We start from the raw sequence: 12,427 nt of genomic DNA, 5'->3' as shown, positions 1-12,427 counted from the left end.
CATGCTCTTTTGGCAGCTTCATATATGCCCATAAATAAATGATATCAGCTCATAAGTAAAGCATCATTGTTCAGCTTGTGACATGTAACAGTTCCTTGAAAAATAAAGAGAGGACATAGTCTTTGGAAACATGAATTTCTGCTCTTCCCAGTTTCTTTCATGATATCAAACAGATATCGCTCGTCATAAAGGGGAGGTTCTTCTCTGACCTCATTTGGGAATGGAACATTTAACCAAAATGGTGTCACCCCTGAACCCACTCCGATACGCCAACGTAAGTGACCACAGAAGGAGCAAAGCACTATAAAAAGAGAGAAGATAGCACTACACTTTGTCCATCTCACAGGAGGCAACAAGCTCAACCAATCCCCCGTTGATCAAGGGAAACTACAATGGCTCCTGTGGGAACTTCATTCATGGTGAGTCCTGCACTAATATTCAGCGTTCTTGTTACTTGGGATCAGATAATACTTCTGGAGTCTAGGCATGAAATTCTGGATTCTAACTGTGGAGATCCAAGAATACTGATCATGTAGAATAGGAAATGAAAGCTTTGGTAGATACTTGTCATTGTATAGCATTTTCAAGAACTGATACACATCAGTTTGAAAGACGAGATTAAAACTGAAAGATACCTACTTTGGGGCTAAACCGCACAAGAAGTGTCACATAATGCTGTGCAGTAAGAAAGAATGTTTATTGAAAATCTATTTTTCTAAGTACAAGTGATTTAATATAATTCTCCCACAGCATTCTTTTAGTTCAAAATGAGATAGGCCACTATCCTTGAGAATTTAATAAGTTGTAGCAATGACATTTCTTTCCATTACCTATTATTATACCATAGCCTTGGTATACCAAACCCATTTATTCTCATCGGATATATATACATATATATGTGTGTATATATGTGTGTGTATATATAATTATGATTTAGTGTAAATGGTCTTTATATTTTTAAAACATCTTTTTTTGAAATGTAATTTGATTACATAATCAATATAAGTAAATTTAGAAAACAGTAAAAAAAATACGTAAGAAAACATAAGCGGAAACCAGTTTGGGGTTGGATGTTTGCCAGTGGTACAAATAGCATTTCTAGCACAAATACAGACACCACATGTGTTTTCAATAGCCCTTTCTCCCTAAGTGCACATTCCACTTCACATAGGGTTTCACAGAATGCTCGGATAGAGAACAATGGTGCGAGACGACATTTCTTTCTAGAAAATCAAGGTCGATTTTATCTCAATGACCTGACAATGACGCGCAAACTGAAAAGATGGCTTGATGTTTTTACAAAAATTACTGCCAGCCAATTAATAATGTGTCTTTACTAAATCAAAAGAAGAATGTTCAAGACTGGTAAAACAATTAAAAAAAAGAAAAATCCATGGTCTTAACATTATTTTGCTCACCTGAAGCATTTTCATTTAACTGATCTGAAAATTTATAATAGATTGTCCTGGTGCACAGTATGTTCTCTATGATTAGCAATCCAATCATTATCACAACTTGTTAACAAAAACTGCATACTAATCCAATCTCTCACCTTTCTTTCCCTTACCATTTAGTTCCAGTCACTGCTGCTGCTGCTGAGTCTGGTGGCCATAGGGAAGGCAGGAATAGCAATCCCACGAAATCCAGGATGCTCAAATACTGAGGACGAGAACTTCCCTCAGACTGTGAAGGTCAACCTAAACATCCTTAACCGGAATACGAATCTCAGAAGGCCTTCGGATTATTACAATCGATCCACCTCACCTTGGAATCTCCAGTACGTAAGAATCCCAGATAAAATCTCTGTATTCTTCTACTTTTTATGCATCAGACAGCCAGTTAAATCAACTTGAGGATAATTTTACTCAGAATTATCAGTCAAACCTGGAAAGGCCATTGTGCAAAACAACGGTTCTGAAACTTTTATTCTACAGATTTATTTGATAGAACATAGGACACTCCCTCCCCCAGCCCTCAACACCTATCCTATTAGATCTCATTGTCTCATCATAGGGAATTAATGTTTGAATTTTCTTTCTTTACCAGAGCTACCATTGAAAAGGTTTCTTAAAAATAACTAGTAATTAGCTGGGATATTTATGCCTTTTTTAAAAAATCTTATTAGCACTGGGAAAATATAGCTTAAATCCCAGTGGAGGAAGTATTGGGTTGGGTATTTCCACTTCTTTTTAAGTTAGATAGTTTTGCTCTACAACCCCAACAGACCTATATTTGCTGTGTCCTTAGTATATCTAGTATTTAGACCCAATGAAGAATTAAATACAAAATGTATTCGACAATTTGATTTTATGCAAAGAAGCCTCAGTTACGTGTGCCTACAGATTCACCTGACTGTAGCATTTCGTTTCCTCTTCCCATTACCAAGAACAGTTCAAATAAATCAACTCAAGCTCAAAGCAAATCATTCACTCAGCTGGGGTAGAGAGGGAAGAGGAGGTTATAGAGAGATTTAAACTTTTGTTTCCAGCCCTTTGCATCAGCTCTGGGCTCTGTTCCAGTAATGTGTTATCAGATAAAATTGTGATGCATTCCACGCTTCAAAGACAGACTTCATTAAGTCAGATTAACAGCTATCTTATTCTTAGATGATTCCCTTGGTCTTTTTTCATCTATCAAATGTACTCTAAAAAGATTATCCTTTGTGTCAAACTTAAATCCCTTCTGCAGTCCCAGTCTATCTTATTTTTTGTTCATTCTTCAAAGAAATTGGGAAAAATTTATCACTGTCTTTTTTCTATAACATTTCATGTGCTTAAAAATCCAAGTTTTCCTAAAACTACTTTTTTTCAGACTAACAGCACTTAGAGAATTTGCAATGCCTATAATTTGTCACCCTCTGAATTTGTCTCCCTTTAATCATTCCTGCTTGATTTTCCTCCTGCTTTACCAGGAATTCACTTTCCTCCTGGCTTTTGTCTCCCTTGTAGCCGCAATGAGGACCCTGAGAGATATCCCTCTGTGATCTGGGAGGCGAAGTGCCGCCACTTGTTCTGCGTTAATGCTGAAGGGAAGGTAGACCACCACCTGAACTCCGTTCCCATCCAGCAAGAGATCCTGGTCCTGCGAAGACAGCCTCAGCACTGCCCCAACTCCTTCCAGCTGGAAAAGATGCTGGTGAATGTCGGCTGCACCTGTGTCACCCCCATTGTCCGCCATGTGGCTTAAGAATTTCCAGCCTGACTCCAGATTCCCAAATCAGTAGGCTTTCTGGGGAGTAGACCCAGTCTCATTTCTAACCAAACTCACTAGGATTTTTAAACAAGTTCATGTAATTCAAATTTCAGAGGTAATTCAAGATACAGAGGTATTTCATTCAGAGATTGAATCTGAATCTTCTTTTCCTCTCCCCAAGGAAGAAGGTTTAAACTGAGTACCAATTTGCTTCTTGTTTGCTTTTCTAAGAGCTTTAAGTTATTTATGTATTTAAAAGGCCCTGAGATAATTTAGGGGCATAAGATTCCATTTTAATGAATTATATGCCTTATTTTGTATTTTTTTTTTTAAAAAAAGACAGTATTCCAGATTTAGGAATTATATTATTTAAAAGGTAAAACCTATATTTATATGAGCTATTTATGGATCTATTTATGTTTCTTAAGTCTTTAGAGAAAGGTGAAATAGTATAATTGTTCTGCCTGGGGAAATCCTAGATAGAATTAAATGGCAGTTGAAAATTTCTGAATTTGTACTACATATAGATACAGGATTCTCTCCTCTTTGTCTCTTAGGAGTGCATGACATAGCTAAAAAAACAAAGACTATATCTAATTACATATTTATTAACTTAATTTTGTAAATTGTTGAAGTTTCACGAGAGATGGCAAGTCTAACTCTCTGTTAAACCCTTGTAATAATTTGTAATAATAAAATTTGGGGAAAAAATTTGTTTCCTTATTTTTTTTTTTCTCATTGAAAGTACTTTGACCAGTTCAGTTCTCGCCTATTTGGAAGAATATGCAAATTATCTCATCCAGCAAAATAAAGCATGTCTTTGAGTAACAATAACCTTCACCCACACAAGTCCAAGTTCTCAATTTAACATGCCTTCAAGATAGTAAAGGACCAAGGCTCTCATACTATTAGCCAATGATGTGGATACAAGCATTACAAAATGAATTAAGCAAATAAAAATAATGGCCCTGGTAAAATGGCATGTCATTATTAAAGATGATACAGAAAAAAGAAAGACTCTCCCAAAAATATGACCTGAGGTTCGACAGTAAGGGGCCAGTTCTGAGAGAAGACATAGTTTTCGTACTAGAATACCCAGTCTGTCCCAAACTCAGGCTTCTTTTGAAGATTAAAACCAACCAGAAAGGAACATTTTTCTCTTCCTCAGTCTACACCCCTAGGACAACCCCTGCTTCCCACGGCCTCTGATCTAACATACCCAGACACAGAAAAGAGCCAATAGAGCAAAACAAACTTAAAGTATGAGAAAAGTTTAGCCCAAGTAAAATAAAAACTAAATCACATTCAATTCCAGAGTAGTTTCAGGTTTCGAGTCAACCATTTTTCCACGCCATAGCCCAGCATGCTGTCTTGCCCTACTTCTGGAGGCCCTTGGAAATTCTCAGGCTGGTCCCACAGGCTCCTGTTTCTTGAAGAACCATTTTCTGCACTCTTTCATTCTCTTGTACTCTCCGGTCCTACCCAGAAGCCCATGGCATTTCTCTGCTTCTTCTCTAGCCCTTTTCTTCTTAGTGTCATTTGTGTGCTTACATCTTGATTCTTGTGGCCATCTCCCGTCACAGTCTTTATACAAGAGATCCACAGGCAGCTGCTGCTGACAGTTCCTCACAGCCTTTATACTTTAAAACCTCCCACTAAAATCCTGCTGCTCATTTCCCTTGTTTGCCTAAATGGCAGTGGTGAAAATAAAAACTTTGATTTTGTTTTGGGGTAGAGGGCAAGAAAAGGGCATATGTAGCTACAGTCCTGAACCACTATTTCCCACTAGATTTTATTTCTGGAAATTTCATGGGTGGAAAGATGCAGCTACCTTTCAAGTCTCCCCTCCCCTGATATGTATTGCTTATATTCTATCTTCATTTTCCCTAATTAGCACCATTTATGCACCCAGTCATCTACACTAGAAATCTCTGAGGCATCCCTGACTCTTCTTTCTTTCTCTTCCTCACTCCTAACACCTACACATTTTCAAACACATTAAGTTTTACTTCCCAAAAGTTCTCAAATTAACCCCCTCCCTGCCCATGTTCAGGACTTCATCTTTTCTCATTTCTCTCCTCAGTTATTGCAATAGCTTCCTGCCTATCCATGTTGCTGGTGCTTCTGTCCTCAATCCATCATCCAATAGCCATGGCACGAAATTAGTCAAGACGAAACACACTCTCCATAACCTGGCCCTGTTCCTGCTTCTGCTCTCTCTTATATTGATTCCTCCTTGATGTTTTACCCTTCATTCATAATGAAGTTTTTGTTGTGAGCACCATGCTGTACTTGACCTCAATGCATGTGTCATGTGGTCTCCTCTACCTTGAATGCTTTTACCATCTCTCCCCTCCTGTTGGTATGGTCTGAAAGTTTGTCTCCCCCCAAAATTTACATGTTGAAACCTAACGCCCGAAGTGATGAGATTAGAAGGGGGGGGGCACTGGAAGGTGATTAGGTCATGAGACAGAGCCTTCATGAATGGGATTAGTGCCCTCAGAAAAGAGATCCCAGAGAGCTCCCTCACCCCTTCTGCCAGGTAAGGATACAACAACGACAAAAAAAATCTTCAATCTGGAAGAAAGCCCTCATTCAAACATGTTGGCATCTTGATCTCAGACTTCCAGCCTCCAGAACTGTAAGAAATGAATATCTGTTGTTTACAAGCCAATTAGAATATGGTACTTTGTCTTAGCAGCCCAGACAGACTAAGGCATCTGCCCACACCACTCTGTCCTACCCCCATTGTTCTGCTCATGCTTGAAGACACTACTCAGGTATCGTTTTTTCTAAAGAGCCTTCTCAGACCCATCACTCCAGCGATCCCAGATTACTCACTCTTCTGGGCTTCAGGAGCACCATGGGTATCATTTATCACTTATTGTATTGGCTTTATCTATTTAACCAGGTTGTAGTCTCTTGAGAGTGAAACCATCAACACCTGACCTGGAGCATAGTAGACAGTCAATTTTGAAGTAAACTTTGAATCAATAATTCATAGACACTTCAAAGTCAACAAAGATATAACTAAAGTCACTAGCTCTACTACTAAACTAGCTTCTCCTACTCCATTTTTTTATCTATTCAAATGGCATCACCTACTCAACTGAGAAACCTAGATTTTTGTGTCATTCATTCCTCTTGTCTAATCAGTGACAAATCTCTCATGAGTTCTCATGTCTTCTCCTTCCTCCTTAATTCCAAAGTTGCTAATTAAAGTTGAATTTTACATCATGTTGTACACTTGAAAATAATATAATATTGTATGTCAACTATAATTAAAAAATAAATTTTAAAAAATTAAGTTGCATTTAAACATGAGTCTAACTGGTCTCCATGCTTTTCTTCTTATAGTTTATAATTCAATGTCTTCAAACTTCTGGGGGAGGCTAGTGAGCATAAGTAATTAAGAGCTGTTGCAGTAGACAAATCCCAGCTAAACAAAGGTTTATTTCTTGCTCATATTACTGTCCATCAGGGAGCCTCAAGGAGCTTTGCTCCACTCAGACATTCAGGGATTCAGGTTCTGTCTTCTCGTAGCAGCACTATCTAGAATTACACTGTCTAATATAGCAGCCACTAATCACATGTGGCTATTGAGCACTGAAATGTGGCTAGTCTCGATTGAGTTGTGTGATAAGTGTAAAATACATAGTGATTTCAAATATTTTTGGTGTTAATATTTTTTAGGGTAATTCTTTCCAAGAGCTCAATTACTAGTTGTAAGGGTCATAATTTTAATGTGTGGATCACAGAGAGGGTGCTATCAATACATTTAGGATGCATTTTACCTAGGTACAGAGCATGAGCATTCTTATTAGAGACAGGTAGGACATAATATATTAGGAAGGTTGCAAAAAAGTTTCTGAATATTTTGAGGGAGTTGTATCAGTGGAACACTGAGATACTTGTTATTCATTCTTGCTCCTTATTTCTAGAGATTCAAATATTTTCTCCTTTTTAAAAAAATTGAGATATAATTGACATATAACGTCATATTCGTTTCTTATGTACAAGGTAATGATTTGATATATGTATATATTGTGAAATGATTACCAGAATAAGTTTAGTTAACATTAATTATCACACACAGTTACAAATTTTTTTTTGTTATGTAAACTTTTAAGCTCTACTCTCAGCAACTTTCAAATATATAATACAGTATTGATAACTATAGTCACCATGCTCTACATTTCATCCCCAGAACTTATTTATCTTATAACTGGACATTTATACCTTTTGACCACTTCACCCATGTTAATATTTTTTAAATGTAAAACTTCTTGCTATTTTTATATTGATAAATGTTGAAATGATAATATCTTGGATATATTGGGTTAAATTTATTATTAAAATATAAATTATTCAAAATTCACTTGTTTCTTTTTTTTTTTTTTTTTGATATGGCTACTAGAAACTTCAAATTAAAGTGTGGCCAGCATTACATTTCTATTGGACGTGCAGCCAATGAAAGAAAGGAGAAGGCTGAAACTATATGTGCAGCTTTTAGGGGCCAATTTCATTGGCCAGAACTCAGTCACACAGACCCAAATTAACACCAATGAAAAGAAGGAAATGTAGACTTTTCGTATGTCCAAAAAAAAAAAATTAAATGAGATTTGGTGAGCACATAGCTTACCTCTGCCACAAGACTTACAAATGAAGGCGCATGCATAAAAACTCTCACAATTACACAATTCCAAATGGCTGAGCTGTTACATGGCCACTTTCTAGTGTATGAAAGCACTTGAGAGTAATATTATCATAAGAATAACCTTTAATTTACTCTAATTTAAAAAAAAATTGGCATTTTAACACACTATAAAAGAAATAATTTCTTTGTGACATGCCTTACAATCAACTAGAGCATGCTTGATTTTTGTACCTGCTCAGGCAAGTCTTTAATTATCAAATGATAATTTGTGAAATTTTATTGATTTGTACACTTAGGAGTTGCACATTTCTCTGTATATATGTCATGCATGGTTCAATACATATTTTGCTTAAGAAAAAAAAACACTGTTTAGCACGTGTAGGTTCTCGATATTTCTTAAATAATACAATAGATGACTCAAGCAAAAATTCTCTACCCAATAATATTCTGTAAAGTCAACATGAAAACTTTCTCAAGCAGGTGAGCACAGAGAAAAATGCTATACGGGCACCCTTCTTCATAAAAACAATATACAGAGATATACTTTAGCTGACTGAGAGATAAATCAATGCTGAGAATTCAAGAATGGGCACTTTATTTCTTATATTCCTTATAATCTGAACCCTCTGTGAGCATTGAAACTCGGTATACATTATACTATGCCTAAATAATGATTATAAATACCTTTTAAATAAATCTGAAAGCCAAAAAAGTTGTAAAAAAGTGAGATATCTAGAAAAATAGGCTAATAATAATAATACAATAATAATCATCAAAAATATTGAACATCGACATCTAGATGATTATCTAGATCATTTAGACAATCATCATCATGTAGATCTGCAATCCAAGATTCAGTAAGCCAAGTAGAAAGGCACAAAATTCTTCAACTTTATTAAAGTGAAGTAAAAAATTATCACTCCACTCCTGGCTTTAATAAGTAGACAATTTAAAGGTCACTTAATTCGATAAATAGGCTAAAATTTAAAGGTAAATTTAATAGCTGTAAAGGATAAAAGACAAACCAAATACTGTTCAAAAGCAGAAGCCAAAAGCAAAAGAAATAGAAAAATATCAGAAAAAACACATAGAAAGCATAAATAACAGACTATGAGTAAATGTTTTTAATCAACCTCTTGAACAAATAGTCTCAAATTTGATTTTTAAAAATCTAAATATTCTTTATAATTAAGAAATATTCCTAAAACTAAATGAAAGTTTCAAAATAAAAGGATAAGAAATATATCAGACGAATGCATACTAAAAGAAACCAGGGATAATATCAATATCAGAAAAAATTATAATTCAGATGCAAAAAAAAATAAGTCACTTCACACGGATAGAATTCAGAGTAATAATAAGAAAAAATAAGTTACTAAAATTTATGCATCGAATAACATCCAAATGTATAAGTTTAAACAACTTTTAAAATGCAGAGACGTTATTATTATTTAACATTGTCTGGATGTCCTGACCAGCAATGAAACAAATGTTGGAGAGGAAAACCCAAAATCATCATTATTTGTAGAGGGTATAATTACACACTTAGAAAAGAAATAAGCAAAGCAATACAAAACCCATTAGATGTAATGAGAATGCTCAGAAACTGAGCATTTAAATATTTTTAAAATAGATTTCCCACCTAGTAGTAATAACAAGTCCAAAAATGTAATGAAAAAAAGCACCATTCATTATGGAGAAACAAAAATCTAAAATACCTAGAACTAACCTTATTGAAATATGACAGAGATTTACAAAGAGAGAACTATAAAATGTTAATGAATTGAGGGAAAAAATAACTTAAATAAATAGTCAGAAATACAATATTCACAGATGGGAAGATTACATACTTACATAAAATAAAACAGTTCTTCCCTAATTTATTTTTCTCTGGCTTTATTGAGATAAAATAGACATATAACGTTGTGGAAGTTTAAGATGTATAACGTAGTGTATAACGTTGTATACATATGTATGTACTGCAAAATTATTACCACAAAAACATTAGCTAACACAGCCATCACCTCACACAGTTACGTGTGTGGTTTGTGTATGTGTATTTGATGAGAACTTTAAAAATCCACTCTCTTAGAAACTACAAATATACAAGTATTATTAACTGTAATTGCCATGCTGTACCTAATTTATTTCTATGTCTAATGTAATACCTATCAAAACTTGATAAGCCTTTTTGTGGTAACAAATTTTGCGGTAACAAATTCTTCTGAGGATATATAAGTCATTGAAGATTTGTCCTATCAGAGAGTGGATATTAGTTAAATGTTGACAACTTAAAAAATTATGTAGTGTGAAATAGAAAAATCACTGAACAAATTAAATAATCCAGAAATATATCATAGTATATATAATAAATTGAAAATATGGCAAAACTAAACTATTATCACAAATTAGTAAAATGGGAGATTACATAGTGAATAGTAGTTATTGATTAATTATTTGGAAGAGAAATAAAATCAAGATATATCTTACATTATACATTCAAAAGAACTCCAGATAGGTTATAGAGTAAAATATAAAAAGTAACAACCGCAAATTATAAAAACTGAAAAATAGTTAGCTATCTTCCCAGTGAGATTGTAATTATTTTTGTTACACTTCACTATACAATTTTTTTACAGTGAATACATGTCACTTTAAAAACCAAAAGCATTTTAAATTCTGTATACTGAAAAATTAAAATACAATTGAATATTGAATGTTTATCAAATATCTGTATGACAAAAGAGGCCATAAGCTTCACAGAAATGGAAAGATTTCCAAGTTAACAAAGTAGATCAAACATCTAATTTTCCTTCATCTTGAAACTGCACTAAAACTACAATAAAGAGATGATAAAAGTTAATAAATAAACCCAACAGAACAAAGCAATACAATTTTACAAGTAAAAAGCAGAGGATAGTGATAGCTGATTCATAAAACTGAAAGAGAAAAATCCTACATTGTCAGAGGGAAAGCTGAGAACCACCTCAATTTATACCCCAGAATCTTCTGAAGGATCAGGCCCTGGCAGCACCCAGTGCCCTAAGAGCTGAGAGCAAAGGAGAATTTAGATTCAGCAGGTATGTAAGGAAAGCTGGTTGAGCAGCAGCCTGATTTTGGACTCCTCTATCCAACCTCCACGTGCTGGGCAAATGCTCCCTCCAGCACTAACAGAAGTTGGAGGCTTATCTCCAGAAAGGGTAAAACAGCAAGCCTTTGGATGTGGGTCTACCAGCACAGGCGAAGATGTGGAACCACCAAAAACAGAAGAATTAATTGATCATGTAATTTCTGAATGCTGACGAACATTCTATCCTCAGGCTTCTTTACCGCTCGGTTTCTAGGAACAAAACCTCTACCTTCTGGCAGAAGATTGAGGAATCTCACCAGTCCAAAAGGAAAGCCTAAAGGTCAGAAGGGATCCCCACAATTGGTCTACCCAGATCACTTTTAGTGAAAGTATCTAGAAATTTACCCCCACCCACTGAGCTTCCAATCAGCTTTTGTCTTAATCTCCAATGTACACAGGAGAAAATCTCTCTAACATGAAAGACATACCAAAATAAACAAACAGAAAAGAGTAATTAGAAGGAAACAGAAAATATGCAAGAAGAAAACCACCCCAAAAATATAACTAACATACTCAGATAGAGAAGACAATGCATCTGTGAAATCAAAATAGAATACTGATTTAAAAAGGAAAATAGAGGACCAAAAAAAAAGAAGCTCTTGAAAATTAAAACCATGATAGCCGAGATAAAATGGTCAATAGAATGCTGGAAGAGTTGAAACTATCTTCCATGAAGTAGGACAAAAAGATGAAAAATAAGGGAGCAAAGATAAGAAAAGAGACCAATCCAGGAATAACTATATCCAAATAGAAAGAATCGTGAGAAGAAATCAGTAGCAAAACATATGAGAAAATTCCCAGAACTGAAGAATATGAGTTGCCAAAGAAGGACTCATCAAATGCCCACTCTGAATGAAAACAGACTCACACCAAGGTATATCTCAATGAAACTGTAGAATACTGAAGACAGGAAAATAAAATTGTACAAGCTTCCTGGGAGAAAAAAGATCAGTATAAAAGACTAGGAATCCAAATGGCTTCAGAATTCTCAACCATGACCCTAGAATATAAAACACAATGGAATCATACATTCAAAATTATGAAGGAAAATCAATTCTGACATAAAACTTCAGAGTAAAGCTGTGTTATGAAGTTAGAAAAAAGACATTTTCAGATATGCAAGACCTCAAATAATTTGCCTCCCATGCAACCTTTCTCAAGGAACTACAGATGCGCCCCATCAAAACAAAAGAATAAACCAAGTCATAGGAAGATATGGAGTACAGGGAAGTGGGAGTCAACATAGGAAAGACACAAAGGGACTTCCTGGCAGAATGGCAAAGAAGATCCCAGAGGTAGAGCGTGCCCAGTCTAGATTGGAGCCAAATGATTCCAGAGACAGACATGCTGAAGACTGTTACTAGAAACATCCCCACTGCTATGGAGCTCTCTTTTGGACCTGAGGACGGAATGCCAGGTGCGCCTGTCCCAGATGGCTATTTGTACTT

General features: G+C 35.2%; 1 protein-coding gene across 1 annotated transcript; it reads left to right on the top strand.

The window, feature by feature from the left end:
* Positions 1-392: 392 nt before the first annotated feature.
* IL17A (interleukin 17A) lies at positions 393-3,186 on the top strand. The gene is made up of 3 exons (XM_039853065.1): positions 393-419; positions 1,575-1,777; positions 2,949-3,186. Exons 1-3 carry the CDS (start codon positions 393-395, stop codon positions 3,184-3,186), a joined length of 468 nt encoding a protein of 155 aa, XP_039708999.1.
* The last annotated feature ends 9,241 nt before the right edge of the window (positions 3,187-12,427 follow it).

Source organism: Pteropus medius, unplaced genomic scaffold (assembly GCF_902729225.1).
Source record: "Pteropus medius unplaced genomic scaffold, Ma_sr-lr_union100, whole genome shotgun sequence".
NCBI lineage: Eukaryota > Metazoa > Chordata > Mammalia > Chiroptera > Pteropodidae > Pteropus > Pteropus medius.
Note: the sequence above shows the minus strand (reverse complement) of the source record. Positions and strands in the feature narration are given on the sequence as shown.